The 21,940-nt window shown below is 36.2% G+C and overlaps 1 protein-coding gene across 1 annotated transcript in view; it reads left to right on the top strand.

Moving 5' to 3' along the window:
• Positions 1 to 9,006: 9,006 nt before the first annotated feature.
• Positions 9,007 to 21,940, top strand: part of LOC115211053 (ubiquitin-conjugating enzyme E2 L3) — a 36,420-nt gene continuing 23,486 nt past the window's right edge. The window contains exon 1 of the mRNA XM_029779932.2: positions 9,007 to 9,199. Coding sequence (XP_029635792.1) covers positions 9,173 to 9,199 — 27 coding nt within the window. The 5' untranslated portion in view covers positions 9,007 to 9,172. The remainder of the gene's footprint in view (positions 9,200 to 21,940) is intronic.

The following is a 21,940-nucleotide window of genomic DNA, read 5'->3' as shown; positions in this document are numbered from 1 at the left end:
TGTCGTCGTTGTTGTTGTTGTTGTTGTTATTGTTGTTGTTGTTGTTGTTATTATTATTATTATTATTATTATTATTATTATTATTATTATTATTATTATTATTATTATTATTATTATTATAGGCGTTGCACAGTATACAATATCGTGAGGTTGTTGATTGAAGATATTATGTCAACGGGGGATTTGTACTGCTTGTCAAGTCACAAGGACCTCAGACAGACAGTACTTTACACAATATGTGTGCAGTTCCAAGTAATGCCATCTTTTGCAATACACCTAGATTGTAGGGTATTTCTAAAGTTTTCAGATGTTTTTACAGATTGGGTGGTATTGAACTCAATACTCCAATGACAATAGCGATAACCTTTATGTGCAGCAAAGATCAGGCTTTCAGGCTTTCAGTGGTACGCTTCAAATCACCTTGCTCAAGCCATGTCCACAATGCTGCATTATCCTTAACATCTTGTGTATTCCTTTCAAACTGTCCATGCATTCTCCTCAGCTCTTTGGTTAAACTCTTCCTTGCCCATCATTTCATCTGCATTTACACCCATATCTTTCACGGCATATTGCAGTAGGTTTTCATCGCTATTTATCAAATACTCAGCAAGCATTTTCCTTTCACTCCCTCTACAATGGTGTATACTAATTAGTCCTCTGACACCTTTCTTTCTTTTCATATACAGTCTGTTTACATTTGCTTTAGCATGTAGCATCCCATGCAGCCTCATCAACTTTCTTGTCCTTCTAGCCAGTTTTGATATTTCCTCCTTATTCCATTTGAGGATGGATGCACTATATCTAACCACCGCAACTGCCCAGATATTCATTGTGGTTATCAAATGTTTGGCATTCAGGTTGGATTTCAACACCATCTTCACCCTTTTTTGACATGCCGCGCTGACCTTGACTTTCATTTCTCTGAGTAGAATGTCATCCAGCTCCAAAATTCCTAAATATCTATACTCACTACCATCGGATTCACCCATGGTCTCTCCTGCAGCCTGCTTTCTTTCTTCTTTCCATATTAAGTACCAAGCATTTGATAATCCCAAATTCCATACATATGTCCCTACCACGCTTCTGAACTGTTTTGGTTAAGGAATCTATCTGTTTTTCAGATTTCCCAGACAATTTCAGGTCATCCATAAACAGAAGATAGTTCAATGATGGGCCTTTCTTCCCACATCAGTAACCCATCTTAACTTTCTTAAATGCCATTGTTATGGGTATTAGTGCAATTGCAAAAAGTAATGGGTGAAAACGATTCACCTTGGAAGATATTAATATTAACTTCTCCATGGAAAACATTACTTGAGTACAATTTGGTTTTCCACTCTTTCATGCTATGCACCAGAAAATTTGTGATGTTGTCAGCAACACCAAACATCTGCAGGCATTCAATGATCCAAGAATGAGGCACCATATCATATGCCTTCTTAAAGTCAATCCAATGTCTTTATCCAAGCCATAGACATGTTTGTATGATGTTTTTTACAATGCTCAAAACTGTTTTATCGATGACCAAGTGATCCTTCGTACCCTGAGAACTCTTCCTACATCTTTTTTGCTCCCTTGGCAGTATTTCTTCCTCTGCCAGGAAAGTGTATGTCTTTGCTGCAAATATTCCAGTATCTCCTGGATTATGTTTAGGTATGCTATGGGACAGTAGTTTCCCACAATATTCTCCTTTTTTCTATCTTTTATCACAAGTGTTGTCCTCCCGGTCACCATCCATGCAGGAACTGTACCTTTCTGGATACACTCATTCAATTGGGCGGCTAGTCTTTCATGTACCATGTGGCACCTCTTCAGCCAGAAGCCATGAATCCTATCTGGTCGGGGGGGGGGGGCTTTCCAGTTAGGCACTTTACCCACTTGTTCTTTCACATCACTTATGACAATATTCCTTTGTTTCTTTCCTTCTTGCAATTCTGTCTTGATAATTCCTATCCATATTGCATCCCTTTTATGCACCACATTATTTCCCTATAATCTGCTCCAGAACTCCTTGGCTTGATTTACATCAGGAGCAACATTTTCCCCATTGTCTCCTTCTAACGTTTGGAATAATTGCTTCAGGTTATTTTTTAACAATCTGTTCTCCTCGAACTGCTTATTTCTGTTCTCAAATCTTCTGATCTTCTGGCTTTTTGCCATAATCCTCTCTTTTAACTGCTCTATTACTGCATCAAACCCATTCTTCTGTACTTTATATTTCTTCTCTAATTTTTCTCGGTCTTTTTCCTATTTTTCCAGTTTCCTCTTAACCATTGCTCAATTTTTCCTAGATCTTGCCTTGCTCACATTATGTCCCTTCCAATGAGTTGTTTCCACTATGGTTCTTTTGCTCTACCATTTCTTGTTCTCTTAAGTAGTAATCTCTCCTCAACAAGTAGCACAAAGCTCGGTGACAGTTCCTTGTTTCTGTTATGTCTTCCATCTGGATGTATGGTATAACAGTATTTATCTTTTGTGTTACTTTATCAACCTCCTATCTACCCTTCTCATATTAATGGGGATTTTTTCTTCTGGAGGATTCATCAATTTGGTGAGTCGTCTTTGAATGTCAAGCAATTCATTATCTAGTTGGTTTATTTCCCCTGCATGTCCACCTACTACAGTATTAGGGTTCACTGTATAACATTCCTGTTCCTCATCCTTAACAGCCCCATCACCATTCCCCTCTTCCTCCTGTCTACTCGTCTCCCTGCTTTCAACTCCTACCTCTCTGTTTTCAACTCCAACAATCCTTTGTAGCCCATCTTGATACTTCTTCACAATTACAACAATGCAAATTGGATCTGTGAGAAGCTATTCTGACTCCAAAATAATGTTGCTGTACATAGCATTAATAATATGCTATTGAATAAACTACCAAGAGAAGTATTCACTTATAACTCAATTGACAGGGTTGTTGATGGTCATGATATTGTTAACTACCCCATCAAATTTTTGAACTCACTAGAACCACCAAGTACAGCTTCTCATGGTCTTCAGCCGAAAAAATGGATTCCTATTATGCTATTACACAATTTGTCTCAACCAAAATTATGCAATGGTACAAGATTAACTGTGCACAAACTCATGCGAAACTACATTGAGGCAAATATACACACTGTGTAGTAGGACAGAACCTGAGGATAAAGCAGAGTTTTTGCAAATGGGCCATTCCAGCACAGAGCAAAGAATGTAGTGAGAATAGTTTGTTGAGGCTCTTCAACTGTTCTGGCGGCAGTCACATTGGTAAAATTCACCCTTTGACTGTTCTCCAGGTGAACTGCAAATTGCTCAATGGGTGGGTGCCTTTGGTATATTGGAAAGCTGAAAATATACCAGAAGGCTTGTTGCTGCTAATATAATGGCCAACATGGTATTGTAAGACCTTGTCACGGCAGTTTTCCTGCGGTAGACCAAACATAGCAGCGTCTGAGCCCTTGTTGACACATTTGCAGATATACTTGATGGACTTGATGGAATGGCAAAATTCCACATTGATGTGGGCGCCAAACATCTTCAAAAGAAGCGGTGAATACAGTACAACCCATCTGTGTCAACCTCATGTTGTCCAATTTTCATGGTAGGCGCCGTCTGTACAGAGGGTGTCCATCAACGCCAGTTTGTATTTCCTTCAGAAATTTTTTTGGAAACTTGTTGCAGCAGATATTGTTGCTCAAGCAAGGGAAGCCCAAACTGAATCCGTGCCGTGCCCACATGGCCAGTGTATCATGGTCGCCTTGAATATTTCAAAGAGATGTCTCTCAGTAGATGGGTTTGAAATCTCGGCAGAGATAATCTTGTTAATATCATTGGGAGGTATTCTTACCGAGAACCAGATTAGAATATGAGCATGTGGTAGGCCTCTCTTTTGCCATTCAACAGTATACATATCGCATCTAACGGGGCCAAGTATTTGCCCTCCCATGGAGAAGCTCCATTAGTTTGATAAGCTTCAACCGGAAGACTTGCGCTAGGAGGTCATGATGGTCTTTCATATGCTGGCCTAGAAACAATTCATTGTGCTTCTGTAGTTCAGTTTCAGTCTTCCGGTCATCCACTGAGTATCATGATGCCATGAAACTCTTTGGGTCAAACTGCAAATGTATACCAAGTTTGGTTGAAATCAGACGACTTTTTGTAAAAATCGATAATTATCGATCAAGTCTTTGTGAAAACCTAACATTGAGCGAAGCAATTGTTATGACTAAAACATGCCTCGGAACATACCTAATGCATATCTGAAATTTCAATCGAATCGGTCTGGTGGTTCAGCGGTTTGGCCCGGCTTCACCCAAAACCACTTGTACACGGAAACCATAAACAGCGCAAGAATATAACTTTTTGAAAGGAAGCTTGAGTATTGATCTGATTCAAGAGGTTACCAAGGTTATTGCTTTAACAATGTCACGCCCCAAACTGCTTTTTCTCAAGCGTAAGGTCTCATGTTTTCACAGTTTCATGGTAATTTATTAAGACCCGTGCAACGCCAGTTACTACTGCTAGTGAAATGGATGAAGGAAGTAGTAAGTACTTACCAGTAGCTTGTGCAGTGCAGAGGCTGTTATTGCTTTAACTATCTCATGCTACACATAGAAATCGCATTCATTTATTACAATGGAAAGCCTCTGTACCGGATGTTTACTATTATTGGCAGTGGCCATTTTGAGGTCACGTGGGATCACAATGTGTGTGCACACCATGGTGGAGATTAATTGTTTATGTATCAGAGAAGGAAAGGGGTCAGTGTTCTGAGAAAAACAAATCAGGACCTACTTCATCAAAGGCATTTTGTTCAAATGTGAGTTTGTCAAATTGTGCTCAAACAAAGCACAATTTAATGAAACGAACTATGGCATAAGAGTCGTTGGGTGAAAGTGCATTCGTTTACTGAGTTTGGTTTAAATCGGCTCAATGGTTCTAGTGCTATGGCCTGCATTAAAGGCATTTTTTGAATCGGTTTTTCCCGTGCTGTGCTCAAACAAAATGGAATTTGAAAAAAATAATAACAAAATGAAAAACCTTGGGTAAGAATGCATAGGTATGTCAAGTTTGATCAAAATCGGGTGACTTTGAAAAAATCAATAATTATCAATTTTGTGAAAACCAAACATTGATTGAAGCAGTTTTAATGACTAAAACATGCCTCAGAGATGAATGGCTGGTGAGAGCTGTCCAAGCCATGTACAGGGATCTTCCAATAAAGTGATGTGCAAGCAGGAGTTCATTAACATTCAGTTCTTAGCCACCTTTTGTTTACCATAGTTCTTCAGACCTTAACAGGAATTTAAAATTGGTTGCCCATGGAAGCTTCTCTATGCTGATGACCTTGTTCTTACAACCAAATCTATAGTAGAATTAGACAAGAAATTTTAAGTGTGCAAGAAAAGTCTGAAATCAAAAGGCCTTAGAATTAATTTAGCAAAGACCAAAGTACTAGTAAGCAGGAAAGTAGACAAATTAAAAATCCCTTCAAGAAAGTGGCCCTGCTCAATATGTAGAAAAGGTGTAGTTAGAAATAGCATACAGTGACAGTGCAAGCTATGAATTCATAAGTAGTGCAGTGGAATCACAAGAAGGTTAACAGGTAATAGACTTTGTGAGTGGCAGATGTGTAGGAACAACAAACACTAAGAACACACAGGAAATAGATTTCCTCCAATGTCCAGGTGGCATCCTTAGAGGTAGTAGATAGTTTCCATTACCTAGGTAACCAAATTAACAGTAGGGAAGTATGCTCTGAAAGTGTAGTTGCTAGAATTAGAACCAGCTGGTCAATGTCCAAAGAGCTATTACCTTTGTGGATAACAAAGGGCTTCTCTCTTAGAGTGAAAGGCAGATTGCACACTATGCTACATAGTAGTGAAACATGGGTAGAGGTTGCAGAAGACATGTAAAGGGTTGAGAGAAATGAAACCAGAATGCTCCGCTGGATGTGTATTGTTAGCGTACATGCTTGAAAAAAGTGTAAATGTGTTGAGAGCAAAAATTGGGTATAAGAGGCATAAGATGTAGTGTGCAAAAGAGAAAACTGTGTTGTTATGGTCACATGATGCATCTGTATGAAGACAGCTGCATAAAGAAGTACTGATCACTAAATATGGAACTTATGGAAGAGTAAGATCCAAGAAGACATGGGATGAAGTTGTGGAAAATGATCTTCAGATACTGAGTCTCAAAGAGCAGATGACAAAGAACCAAGATGATTAGTAATTTGCTGTGCTTGAGAGGAACTGTCCAGCTAACTAAAATCAAGATCATAAAGGCATGTTGTTTTATATCCACATCCCTGCCAAACCTCTCCCCAACAACCATCTTCCTAACACTTCTCCCATCCCCCCCACCTAAATTTGCCACTCACTGTATTCCCCTTCTCTATATCTCCAATTCCCCCTTTGCACCCTCACAAACCTATGTATACACAATGTGTCCTAGCTGAATCACAACATATCCAACCAACACCTCCTCCCTTCTATTTGTATCCACTCACTACATTCCCCACTTCACCTTTCACTGTCCTGCGATCTCACAAATTTACCCACCTCCTCACCCTATCCAATCCTGGTTCCACTTCACTTATATGCACCTTATAATTTGTGAATTTGTGTGTACCCCATAGTCACCATCTACTCTACCTTTTATCTCTCTCCCCTACTGAGGTAACCATGTATCTCCTTCATAGCAAGTCACCTATTTCTATCCTATTCATACTCTAACTTCTCCTCCCCTGTCATAAAATCACCTTCCTAAATACTACTCACCTCAGTTGAGTAGTCTTGTCTAGCAAGTTATTTGATGACCTCACCACTGCTGTTGCTGCTAACAAGTAAAAAAAGCACCCAGTACACTCTGTAAAATAGTTGGCATTAGGAAGGGCATCCAGCTGTAGAAAGCATGCAAATCAGACAGTAGAGCTTGGAGCAGTCTTCTGACTTGCCAGCTCCTGTCAAACCGTCCAACCCATGCCAGCATGGAAAACGGACGTATGATAATGATGATGATGAAAATGAAGGTGCGGTGGTGATGTGTGTGTGTGTGTGTGTATAATTATTGTTATTTAACATCTGTTTTCCATGCTGGCATAACAAAACAATTCTACTCGAAATTGAACAATGCCAATATAATCGGAGAAATATCCGAACTACATACTATTTTCCAGGTTTTCTTTTCTGATTCTACGTCTAATTTTAAGACGCGTACCCTATTTGCCTTTGGGCACTTTTTGGGTTCTGTGATCCCATGAAAAACGATGTTTTCTGAACAAAAAGAAAATGCGTTTCCTAGCTGGAAAGGGAAAATTGTATTTAATACAAATGATAAGCCGTTCTCATCTCTTTAAACAATCATGCAAATCGATTATTAGAAAAGCTTCACTTAGCTTCATATCCTCAAAAAGAACTAGACAAAGTCAAATGTGATGAAGGCCATAAATTAGAAAAATAATTGTATCTCATTTCATTATTAATCACTCGAGCTTTTACTATTAATCACACTTTGGAAGTTAAGAAATATGCTTTGCTCACTCTCATTATGAATGTGAACACAAAATATTTGGTGGAACTTACTGAAATAATTGAAACATCATATCGGATGCTTTACAGAATTTCTTTGGCACCATTGTTCTCTATTTATTGTACTTTCATAATTGAAAACTTTCGTTTCTAAGTTTCATATTCTATTCCTAAATCAAAGTATTTGATATTCGTCCTATTTGTCGTGAGTATACGAAGCTAACTGAAGATACACTAATGATGGATTTGAATAATTATTTAAATTATATTAATTTATAATTTGTAATAAATAAATAATTAAATAACACTTTCACTTCGCCCAGAAAAATTCACTGGACGTTTGACAATCTAAATACTTTCACCGGATCCGAAAAACGAAAAATTGGCAGTCATTTTATAATTTTTAATTTTTATAGCTACAAAGACGTAACTACTAGTTCATTTTTGTCCATGAATTATCTAGATCAGTGATTCCCAAGGTGGGGCGTACGCCCCACTGGTGGGGCCTGAGAAAATTCAGGTGGGGCGCGGGGCATAGACGTGGGCTGTGAAAATATTTGTACATGACGAGCGGTCATCGCGGGCACAACCTTAGATTTACATGTACTTGTAAATGTGAGTGGACATGGGAAAAGGTGGGGCGTAAAAACTTTTGCTATGAAAAAGTGGGGCGCCGGGAAAAAAGGTTGGGAAACACTGATCTAGATCATCCTTTATATTAAAGACTTTGGAATGGTTTCGTCTTAAGGAGGGGGAAATATATGTAAATCCCTTTCGTTGCTTCTCAAATTATTACATTCAGTGCTGTATTTTTGCCGACTAACGGAACATGTAGATGTAATAAAGTATGGAACCCATGTTGTGTTATAATACAAAATTCCAAGTTGCATGCGCTTGTATCCAAAGTGGTTGTTATATCACACAGCATTAAGTATTGGATAAAATAGCATTGAAACCATATAGTACGATAAAGTTGAAAGTCAAATTCCTTTCATTATCTTTTACATAATTAGTATTACAAATCATTCAAAATGGCAGAATACATAGACAGTTAATCGTCTAGGAAACAATTACAACCAGTTTAATGAAAACTGAAATATCTGGCTATCTTTTAATGTATCTATATATATCTTTCAATCCATCTCTTACATGTTAATTAAAATTATTCCTCCAATCAACATACATACACACGTGTCTGCCAACATAAAATTATGACTCAACTGAAATTCCATACATGATGGCTTAATGAGAAGATTGCTCATTGTTATTTTAAATATGCAATCAGGAGAAATATTTAAAAAATAATTTTGAATTTTATTTCAAATAACAAAATGAATTTTAATTCAAATAGTAAAAAATTATTTATTTTCTAATTAATTTTTTTCAATGTAAATGATAACAGAATTTCAGTCTTGTAACTACAACTACTACCATCCCCACTAATAATACTACGACTATAAATAAAATTTCAATAACATTTCTCATCTGGTGCTTAGTCAGGAAGATCATCTAGTTGATAACTTCTAAAATCCTGTTTCAATTCTGGATTTCCCCATACCGTTCTGTCTGCTAGCAAGGCGGAGTTATCTTATCTTATCTAACCTACGCGCAGTTAGCGAGGCAGCATCAAGCACACTTACACACATACTTGAACGAAAACGAACATGGCAGCCACGAGAAGGTTGAACAAGGTAATCATTTCTTCCTTTTTCATACATTAATTTATTTGATATTACGATCTTATTTTTATTTTTTTCGTCTTCAAGCGGATTCTTCTTTGTTATTAAAGAACCGTTATAGTATTACTGCAGCTTGTTAAGTCGTATTGCCGTTTCTCTCCCCCCCCCCTCCTTAAAGCTAGGGTGATATGTATCGGCGTCAAATATTCTGTAAAGTTAAAATGGCAAGCAGACCGGCGTTAAATATTCATTGTTCTCTTTTTCTATAGAGTTTCTACAATCTTCTTTAAGTGTACGCCTATCGTCTTTCTAAAATTGTTTGGTTCGCAAATCTCATCTATTACTGGCTTTTCTTGACCACATTTTCTTTTATCAGTCCATCATGTTACTATATGAAATGACATAGCAATATTCACTAACACGACTGTTTTATTCATTACCTCTTTTTTTTTCTTCCCAATTTACTCCACATGTATTTTTAGAAATATTTTTATTGATTTATTTTATTGAATAATTTTGTTATATATATATATATATATATATATATATACATATCCTGTAAGACTAATTAAATTAGTTTTCTAACCTAAAGTATATATAAAATGTAACCAATTCGCCCCTTCTTACTTCCCTTTTCGTTCTATTTTTTTTTTTTAATTTATACCATTATCAGATTTTTCGCTTTTTATTCTTCCACTGCTTTTGTTTTATTTTCTTATTTAATCAATATAATTATATAGTTTATAACTATTTTTTCTATCCCAACATTAATAATTTCCACTACTAAATTTTTGACTTCGTTTGAATTAGTGTCTTATTCAACAAGAATATTTTATCTTTTACCTGCTTACTGCTATTTTTCATCATATATATATATATATATATATATATATATATATATATATGAGAGAGAGAGATGGAGAAGTAACACTGGGTGTTAGAGAAAGCATTTTGGTCTATGTCTTCTAGCAGATGTTAAAATTTGACGATGGCTTACTGAGAATTGTAGAAGTATGATTATTGAAATCGGAAATTTTGAAATATTTTATCGTTTTGGCTTTATATATATACTAGCAATATCGCCCGGCGTTGCTCGGGTTTCGACCCTTTTAGAAATGGAATTTTTGAAAGTAAAAATTTTGCATTATGTAGCTTGTTATTCTCTTTAAATGAACATTTTTCTGGTTGAAATACACCGAAAAATGGCGACACAGCAGTCAAAAAATCGTAAAAAATAGGTATTTTCATAGAAAAAAAAGCACCTTTTTGATGTAAATAGTTTTTGGTTTTAACATAGTCCGATTTGAATTTTTTCGGTCAAACTAAAGCGTTTGACCCGGCCAGAAAAGCAAAAAAAAAAATAGTGTAACTTCCTCTAAACGAATATGACAAAAAAAAATGCGCGCTCGCGAAAGGGTGGGTGAGTGAGGGAGACGACTCGGAAAATTCACATCGTGAATTTCCGAAAGCGTCTGAGGATCTGACCCTGGCACAAAAATTTTTTTAAATAGTGTAATAGGTGTAAAACAACTTGCTCTAAACGAATATGACCAAAAAAATGCGCACTCGCAAAAGGGGGGAGGGGACTCGGAAAATTTACATCGTGAATGTTCCGGGTCTGACCCGGGTACAAAAACAAAAAAAAGATAGCGTAATAGGTGAAGTAGTGAAGAAAATCTCTACCTATATATACACACACTTTGTTCCCCTTTAAAAGATGAAGTTGTGGAAGTTGTAAAAAAAAAAAAGAACCGTGAGTCTCAGAAATACATTCTCAAACGCATGCTACCACACTGAATTACAGAGCGGATTCATGGAAAACGATCAAATTTTCACACAGTAACCAATGATATGCTAAACATTATGGCTGTTAAAATTGTAGATTGTCTTCAAAACAAATATTTTAAAGCTTCACAAACGTAGTTTACACCATATAAAGAAAATGGTGTAATTTACATTTGTGAAGCTTTAAAATATTTGTTTTAAAGACAATCTACAATTTTAACAGCCATAAATGTTCAGCATATCATTGGTTACTATGTGAAAATTTGATCTTTTTTCATGAATCCGCTCTGTAATTCAGTGTGGTAGCATGCGTTTGAGAATGTATTTCTGAGACTCACGGTTTTTTTTTTTTTTTTTTTTTTTTTTTTTTTTTAATTTATATTCCACAACTTCATCTTTTAAAGGGGAACAATATATATATATAGGTAGTAGGTAGCGATTTTCTTCACTACTTCAGGGAATTTGTTTTACACCTATTACACTATTTTTGTTGTTTTTGTGCCCGGGTCAGACGCTTTCGGAACATTCACGATGTGAATTTTCCGAGTCCTCTCCCCCACCCCCTTCCACGAGCACGCATTTTTTGTCATATTCATTTAGAGCAAGTTGTTTTACACCTATTACACTTTTTTTGTTTTTGTGCCTGAATCAGACGCTTTCGGAAATTCACGATGTGAATTTTCCGAGGCCTCTCCTCCACTCTCCTTTCGCGAGCGCGCATTTTTTTTTTTTTTGTCATATTCGTTTAGAGGAAGTTGTTTTACACCTATTACACTTTTTTTTATGACCGGGTCAAACGCTCTAGTTTGGCCCAGCCATGATAAAATAAAGACATGCACTAATATTTCAGTCACCTGCTTTAAGAATTTCCTAATCATGCCTTTATTTCTTAGATGCCGACTAACATACCATAGTAATATGCCTGTTTATTCTCATGTCTATGAAAAATTACTTCATTAGTGACACACACACATGAGTAGAGATGGTATATTATTTGGGTTCTTTCTGGTTTCCTGCCTTAAATGGAACTTCTCTCTACTTTTAAGGTTGTTAGCCATCTATTCTTAAATCTCAGATAAACAAATAATAGTTTTATCACTTGCATCCTGTGCATTACTTTACCTTGGCCTAAATGGTAAACACAAATTGCATGCCCTCGGCATAAACATGATATAATAGGTTATACTTCCAAATAATGATTCCAGTGGAAAATAGTATGTACTTAGTGAAAGGTATTGGTCCCAGAAGATATCCTTATGACATACCATTAAATATACTGATTTTCATATTGTTTTCCATTGATTAATGTTTGATATTCAGGACTTATCCATTTCTGTATGCCAAAGCATTTCTCCAACCTAGTGAATAGAAATTTGTGGTCAACACTAATATGAGCTATATGTTGATTGCTCTTTACCATGTTAATATCATTATGGATATAGTCTCTGTGCTGTAATACTCCTTTTATGCAAATTGAACCATTTCACAGAAATTGTTTGTCTTTGTGATTATTTAAAAAGCTACATGTTCTATCATTTTGGAGATAAATGGAGATTACATACAGATCTCAAACTCTAAACATCTGATCAGGAGGTTGAAATTCATAGCATTGTTTGGCGATTGAAGGAAATTCAATTTTTTCTGGGGGGTTTTCTTTTTTGTCTTCCTCTTATTTGTTTCTTTAGCCTCAACTAACTTCAAAAATCTATTTTTATTGAGCATTTTAAGCCCTAACTATTCAACAGTGTTTGACTATGATTAAACTAGAATTTTTATATATTTATCTTAATGTAGAGAGAAATGATTGTGACATGACTAATTAAACAACTTTAGTAATTAAAATTTGCAATACTTCAATTAACCTGATGGTTGTAAATTCATAAGAACCATTGTATTTTGCCAGATATAGTGTTGGTCTAAAATTTTCTAGCATTATGGTTTTGATTTAGATGATTCCTTTGTAACATTTTAAAAGTTATAGATTTGGATGATCATAGTTATCATTTACATCAGTACAAACCAATTCAGAAAATTCATTTTTGTCTCATGCCACATTACATAGCTGTACAAATTTTAATTATTTAAGAATCCTTTTACTTAGCAATATGTCTAAAATATAGTTCAGTTGCTGCCTTAATTTACAAAGACCTAATTTACATCAGTTGAACTTAGACCATTAATTCCATATAGCTTAGTCTTTAATTCTACAAACATACAGTTGTGACTTATTCTTTGTTGATTATCAGTGTCTTTATCTGTATATATATATGACAGGATGTGTGTGTGTGTACGTGAATATAGATTATGCACATCCACAAATTAGCATGCATTTTGCTCAAATTTTAGGACATTCGTCACGACCCTAGCTGTATTTTCATCAAATTATCCCCCCCCCCAGGCACCTGCAAATAGCGGTAAATAATTTTGAGCCATAACTTCAATTTTCACAGCGGAGAAATCCACTGTAGTGATGCCATTATTGTTTACAAAACATAAGTCCCCTTCTAGCAACGGTGTAAAGAGGGAAGGAGAGAGAGAGAGATAACAGATTTTTTAAATTTCTTTTTAGTGAGTGATTGACAGACAAAAACGGACAAACAGGTGTTATGTATGTGTGAATGGCTTCAGTCACACACACACACACACACACACACGAGCATGTATGCATACAAAACACATGCATGCAATGTGTGTTAACCGTATATATATATATACACACACACACACACACACACACCACACACACACACACACACACACACAATATATATAAACGATATTCTTCGTTGCTCTACTCATAGTGATATATAGCTGGTCATGCATGAACATGGGGGATAGCAGAGGTTACCAGAGCAAAAGACCTACGTGTTGACCGTAGACACGCTCCTTCACAAACGATCAGCTATTATTTTGTAAACAATGTTTCGAAACTTCATGTTTTCGAATGGAGATATCTGACTCTCACATCTCTGCGAGAGAAGGTAGGTTTCTCTATTCCTGTTACAAAACTTACATCCGGGTGCCAAATTTGCTTCAATTGATGGTATTACTCAGGTAGGAGGTGGTGGTGGTGGGACAGGAGCAAGGGCTAAGGCGTGCAAAAACATGTATGCAATAGGTGTATGTACGTATATGTGGGGGTGTGTTTCCCATATATATATATATATTTAATGTAGGATAAAAAATTTTCGAAAAAAATTTTATCAATGGCTAGCATATTAAAAATACCTTTAAAGGTTAAATTTATAAACAACTTATGCCCCAGCATGGCCACAGCTCGTGAGCTAAAACTAGATTAAAGGGGGGGGGGGCAAGCAAAAAAAATTTCTAATGCCGAAATTAGACATGGTCCATAACCATTATAATTTTTTCACAATGCGCACGCTATTCAAAAAAGGTCGACAGAAATTTCTAAAAATTTCCATTGTTACCATATCAGACCGATTTCAGGGTTAGCTTGTAAGAACCCTCCCTTTGTCAGTGGTAAATGTGGCAAAGAAATAAATGAGATACTTATGGGTATGAGTAAGTATCTCATTTATTTCTTTGCCACATTTATCACTGACGATGGGAGGGTTCTTACGAGCTAACCTTGAAATCAGTCTGATATGGTAATAATGGAATTTTTTAGAAATTTCTGTTGACCTTTTTTGAGTAGCGTGCTTATTGTGAAAAAATTATAATGGTTATGGACAATGTGTCTAATTTCGGCTTTTTTGGCATTAGAAATTTTTTTCGTTTGCCCTTATTTATAGGTTTATATATATATATATATAATACTTAGTTGTGATCTGAACATAACCGCTTCTCGTACAGAGGATCGGGGGCCCTTTTGGGTGTTCTATTTTCCTTGCTGGAAGGGTTCCCAACCCATGGGCAAAGTGAGGTTGCATGATGGGGGTGGTGTTTTCAAAAGGGTTGGTATATGCAACCTGATCACCTCTGCCTATCAAACTCCCAACCCATGCACTCTCATCATGACACTGATTCTGCAGAACTGGGTTGGGTATGAAAGCCAACTTTAAAGTATAAATATAGATGTTTTTAAATCAATAATGTTTGGTTAAGTCCTATTTGGGGTGAGAAATAAACTGATTCCTTATGGGGTTTTCCATTTAATCAGAATAAAAAAGATCGATAAACCGATTTCTTAAAGGACTTCCCACTAAAATTGGCTACACCCCATTTTCAACAATGTCTACCAATTTTGATGTATTTTGTTCAAACTTGATGCCAGCATTACTTAGGACTCACGGGATCTTTGAATGCTTTAAGTTCTCCAAAAACGAAAAAAAAAAAAGCAATCGATGTGTGGGAAAAATCGATACACCGATTCCTTATGAAATTTCCCAATCAAATTTTCTGCAAAATTTCAGCCAAAAGTTTACCAATTTCAACGGATTTCACTCAAATTTGACATCAACATTGCTTTGCTTTGAAATAAAGAGCTTGATTAGCTTAATAATACTAACTTAATCCCAAGCAAAGCCGGGCTATACTGCTAGTATATCTATAAAATGTTCCAGGATTAGAGAACTTGAGATCACTGCTAAGTGCAGCTCTTCACAAACATTATTTTTGGTCGCTAATTCCAAGTATGCAACTCCAAAGTCTCATTTTTCTAAACCAGATCTAGCTATGATCATTACCACAAACGGATTTTTTCTGCATAAACAAACCTCACTTAATATTGTCTTTAAAGTCTTTTATTTATTTATATATATATATATATATATATATATATATATATATATATATATATATATAATCTCGTAAACTTTTCATCGTTAACCCTTTAGCATTAAGTGCAGTGGTTCTTTATTCACATTGTTTTGTATTTATCATACATTATCTTGTAGCCTTGAGATTTCAATGATGGGATTGTTTATTTTTAAATTGACACTGCAGAGTAGGTATAAGAGGCCTGATCTGGTCAGTCTGAACATGAAACAAGAAACATATTTGGGCTTGATATGGCTGGTTTGAATACTAAAAATTTAATACAAAGTTCATTTTCCTTCAGATATAAATTATTCTATTTCTGTACAACTTTTATCTTTCCCTACTAGAACCAAGTTTAGAATTATGAAAGCTTATCGTTCATATGATACACTATCAATAATCATCATTCAGTGATACATCATTAATTTCTATTCAGAAAACTAAACCCATATTTAATTGACATTTTACTAATGTAGTGAGGTAAATTGAGAAATTCTTAACTGAAATTATCTTTACTTTTCTTTTGAGGATTGCTAACAATTTGCCACTAGGTGTTTTTTTTTTTTTCCCCTCAATCTTACAAGCACCTAGTTGTCTTTGGTTTTGTTCCTAACAGTAGCTACAATTCTCTTTCCATGGTTTGTATATGAAGGACGACATGCCAAGTTATGGGAAATTCCCAAAGCCTTTCATTGAATTTACTGTGAAAATGTAGCTAGACCTTCCACTTATACATATTCTGAACTGTTTTATTATTGACTATTTTAATGGTTTCTCACTCAATGAGTATTCCACAAAGATCTGTAAATATCTCTAATTCTACCTTAATGATCTAATCTTTGTTTGCAATGATAACCTAGAACTGCAATCTCTCCTACATTTTAACTTCTTTGAAACTCCTCTCATAGTACTAACATGTGTCTATTGCTGTTATTGAAATGGTAAATGTTAACTAATAATCAATGATGTGATGGTTTTAAAAAGGACTTTGCTGTTTTAACATTCACTTTACCATGCTTGCACATGTTAGACTGAATTCATTGAAACATTTTCTACAGCCAAATGCACTTCCTGTCATCAACCTTCACCTGTTTCCAAGTAAGGCCTTATATGATTTCACAAAAGATTAGAAATGGATGCTGCTTGTATGATAGCAATGCTCATTTACAGTTACAACTATCGCATAACGTCAAGATAAGGAGACACAAATACACACACATACATACGTAAGCTTTCAGTTTCCATCTTCCAAATCCACTCACAAGGCTTTGACCAACCCTGGACTCTAGTAAATACTTGCCCAAGATGCCATGCAGTGGGATTTAAACCCCAAAACAATGTTGTTGAGAAGCAGACTTCTTAACTACAAATCCAGGCTTGTACCTTGATAATCTGAATCATTCATTTTCAGAAGAGAAGCATCTGCTCCTGGATACAGTCATAATTATATAAGCCTTGTGTTGAAAATTGCTTCAGAAACAATATTTTTAAGAAATTGAAAAAAATCACATAGTGCAGAGTATAGAGATCTTTATTCAATACTTTGGCTCAGCCTTATTTGTAAATTCACAGTTAGGATTTGTTGAAGACAAAATATTGAAAGTATTTTACTAAATTGTATTCTTCTACACCTTTCGTAAATTTTATTAGTTTCATCCAGTTGGTTGTAGCCATGCTGGAGCACTGCCATTTGTACATGTATCATAGTACTTAAGATAAATTATGAATTCATATGTATTGTACTTTGATGAGAATAACTTCAAATCTCACCTAGAAAATAATTTCCAAGTTTTCATACTGGTCGTAAATAATTAGTGGCCCTTTTTAAAAATTATAGAAAATAAGCACAACTATAAGGCTATCTATACCAATTACTGATTTCAAATTTAGTCAACTTCTGGAATGAAATTCTTTTGAAAAATATGTTTTCAGTGTACATGAAGAGAAGTGTTACTATGAAGGAATGGTATTGCACTAGTTGTGGCTATATCAACCATTTGTAAGTGATGCCATGAAGTAAAAGAAGGATACAATGTAATTAGTTAACAATGTCTTTTTGCTAGGTATAGAATATTGAGTACCAATTGATTGAGAAAGTGACTGGCAATAGATTATTTCAGTGAATGCTGGAAAGACAAGATGCAAGTGTAATTTGAAAGTCATTGGTTGTTAGTGAAAGGTACTTGTTAGGAGTGGACCAAATCTTGAACTGACTTATTTACATTAGATTTGAATATGCAGATATTCATTATAATACTGCATTGCAGATTCATCCCAACAAGTTAGCTTCGGAATGAATATTGAGAGCATGTTATCTTCATAGATAAGCAGAGTATAGCTTCTATTTGTTAATGTAAACAAGTTCCTATTTAGAAGACGTCACAGTTGGATTTATCCTTCCCTTTAGTGTGCTCATTGTTGAAGGTGTTAGCAAGCACTCATATGCATGTCAAATTATTGTTTCCATTAAATCTGACTGAACCTTTCAGATAATCATCACATATGAAGGATGCTTGCTAAGTTTATCACTGAAGCTGACACTTATTGATCTAATCTTTTCAAACCAGTTTTGTGTTGTGCTTTCATTATTTTTTCTTTCTTTTTCTTTATAATCATTACAGATTGAATTTTAGCCAAACAATAAAATCCTTTTGTCTCTGCATTATAATTGCTCTGAAGGAAACCACATAGCTTGGAAAGGAATTTGCCTCACATCACTTATGACCAAACCTCTACAAGGTGGTGGGTCTTGACATGTTGGGTTGCTTAGGGGTTTAAATTCATTTAGATACTGCTTTTAATTTTTTTTCATCTCAGATAATGTGCATTAATTAAAACTTTGCAATTATGCCTAGTCGCTGAGTGTGAATGCCACTCAGTAAGTGTGACATGTCTTTCAATAAATTTTTGGCAACTTTAATAAGAATTTTTTATTCACCAATGTCTTAGTATTGCTTATATGTAAATAGTGTCTGTCTACTTGAGTTGTCATACTTAATGTCCAATTAACTAAAATTAGAGTAAGTAGTTTATGGTTCTATTGTAAAAGCCAGTTGGTCATTTCCATATATGGGAGCAGATTAACTGGCCAGAATTGGTATTTTGATTATTTATACTGTTTCAGACTCTAATGATATCACCACCACCTATTTTACTGCTAACACTTGACCAAGGCTAATGACACTTAATGACCTTTCAATGACTTCTGCTGCCTGTAAGTTGGGGTAGTTTTAGATTAAGTCTTTGTATTATGCATTCTGCTAAAGGTAGCTAAGAGTACAGCAATTTCAGATTGACATATATTCTCATCTTCAGAATGTTATGACTTTTACTGGCTCAGTTCTAGTTTGTCATGAGTTTAATTATATTTGAACCCATTGTGTATCAACCTTTTACCAAAATGTCCCACATGATATGGAATCATTAAAGTTTCTTGGAGTTGTTTCCCCCCTCTTTTTTTCTGAAGTTTCTTTGTTGGCCTAATCTTAATTTTTGCTACTGTAAATAATCTGGCAACCAATTTATTCCATTTTTTAGTTATTTAGCTTTGTATTTTTATTTATATTCTTAGTTCCATATAAATGGACTGAACAGAAAATATCTTAGTGCCTGGTGCTAAATTACTAACTATATATTCTGTAGTTCAAAATGTGCATCATCCATTTTGTTATGCTATTGCTTCCTCCTACCTGGCTGACGAGGTTCCATCCTTATTACATAATTGAATGCTGAACAATAATAGCAGCATTCAGTTACATTTTTAAAATTTGAATTTTGGAGAAAGTGTAGTGAAGGCATGTGGCTAGTGTATTTGGCTCATGATTGTAAAGTCATGAGTTTGATTTCTGGCTGTGTGTTGTGTCCTTCAGCCGAACACTTTCATGTTGCTTCAGTCTACTCAGCTAGCAAAAAAGTGTGTAGTACCTTATTTCAAAGAACCAGCCTTGACACACTCTGTATCATGCTTAATCTCTGAAAACTATGTTAAGGGTATGCATGTCTATGGAGTTCTCAACCACTTGCATATTAATTTCACGAGCAGGATGTTCTGTTGACTGAATCAACTGGAACACTCATCGTAATTGACAGTGCCAGGTATGGAGAAAGTGCAAATATGGAAATTTTGCAGAAAATATTTAAATGGTCCCCACCTAGCACTAGGTATGTAGATGAGTAGGTGAAATTGGTGTCGAGCATTTTAACATGAGCTGAAAAGAATATGTATTTTAAGAGTAAAGAAAGATAATACTACTTCTTGGTATTTCGTATGCAATAAATAGCAAAGTAAATTAGTTATGTATAAATGCATTGCACTAATTGGATTGAAGCAAAATTTCTCGCAAATTTTGATGTGAAATCATTTTCTTTTAACAAACGCCTTCAGGTAGATGGCCCTGCTCAATCTGTAGAAAAGGTGTAGGTAGAAACTCTATAAGATGCACCAAGTGTAAGCTATGGACACATAAGAGGTGCAGCAATGTCAAAGGAAGGCTAACTAGGAAGATGGTTTTTGTATGTGGCAGATACTCAGGAACAATAAACACTGAAAATGCTCTGAGACCAACTTCCGTCACTTTCCAGGGAGAAAAACTAGAAATAGTTGATAGCTTCCGTTACCTAGGTGACCAAGTCAGCAGCGGGGGCGGGTGTGCTGAAAGTGTAACTGCTAGAGTAAGAATAGCTTGGGCAAAGTTCAGAGAGCTCTTACCTCTGCTGGTGACAAAAGGCCTCTCGCACAGAGTAAAAGGCAGACTGTATGATGCGTGTGTACGAACAGCCATGCTACATGGCAGTGAAACATGGGCCGTGGCTGCTGAGGATATGCGTAAGCTCGCAAGAAATGAAGCCAGTATGCTCCGATGGATGTGTAATGTCAGTACTCATACTCGACAGAGTGTAAGTACCTTGAGAGAAAAGCTGGACCTAAGAAGCATCAGTTGTGGTGTGCAAGAGAGACGTTTGCGCTGGTATGGGCATGTGGCGAGAATGGATGAAGATAGTTGTGTGAAAAAGTGCCACACCCTAGCGGTTGAGGGAACCGGTGGAAGAGGCAGACCCAGGAAAACCTGGGACGAGGTGGTGAAGCACGACCTTCAGACTTTAGGTCTCACTGAGGAAATGACTTGAGACCGAGACCTCTGGAAGTATGCTGTGCGCAAGAAGACCCAGCAGGACAAGTGAGACCATAACCCGTGGCCTTCTACATGGGATGGAGCCAGCCTAAGTACGCATACCATCCCTTCTTGGGACACAAAACTCTACTTGTGAAGACCTGTTGAGGCAACTGAGGATCAGAATCGAAATCGATCAATGGAAATTGCAGCTGAGTTACCAGTGCCGGTGGCACGTAAGAGAACCTTCCGTTCATGACCATTGCCAGCGCTGCCCCGACTGGCCTAGTGCCGGTGGCACGTAAAAAGCACCATCCGTTCGTGTCCGTTACAGCCTGGCCTGGCCCCGTGCCGGTGGCACGTAAAGGCACCATCCGCTCATGTCCATTGCCAGCGGCACGTAAAGGCACCATCCGCTCATGTCCGTTGCCAGCCTCGCCTGGCCCCTGTGCCGGTGGCACGTAAAAGCACCATCCGTTCGTGGCCGTTTGCCAGCTCCGTCTGGCACCTGTGCGGGTGGCATGTAAAAAGCACCCACTACACTCACGGAGTGGTTGGCGTTAGGAAGGGCATCCAGCCGTAGAAACACTGCCAGATCAGACTGGGCCTGATGCATCCTTCTGGCTTCACAGACCCCAGTTGAACCGTCCAACCCATGCTAGCATGGAAAGCGGACGCTAAATGGTGATGATGATGATGATTCTTTTTACATATTTTAGATTGCTTATTTAGAATATTTTTATTGCAGTTTTTCCTGCATTCACAATAAGTTGTAGATTTGGAATATTAACTAATCTTCACAATTTCACTCAACGTAAACAGTTATATTTGAAATTGAAGATAAACTAAAGCAAGTTTCTTCTAGAATATTCTGTTTTTAGGAATTCCTTCTTTTAAATATTATAGTGATGTTTTGTTTTTTTTTGGGGGGGGGGCAAGTTGCCAAGTTTACATTGATTACATTGACGAGCTAGGTTTTTCATATAAAAGAATAATCAAAACACCTTTAGGCCAATATTTCCATCATCTAGTGTTTTAGTCTATATCAAGTTGCCTAAAGTAGTCTGGATAGCTATTTTGCTTTATTTATGGTAGAAGTATTTAGTGCAAGCAATTTTGTGTATGTATTTTTCCC

The sequence above is a fragment of the Octopus sinensis genome, linkage group LG1 (genome assembly GCF_006345805.1).
Source record: "Octopus sinensis linkage group LG1, ASM634580v1, whole genome shotgun sequence".
In the NCBI taxonomy this organism is placed as follows: domain Eukaryota; kingdom Metazoa; phylum Mollusca; class Cephalopoda; order Octopoda; family Octopodidae; genus Octopus; species Octopus sinensis.
The sequence above is the reverse complement of the archived record's forward strand: the minus strand, read 5'-3'. Positions and strand labels throughout refer to the sequence as shown.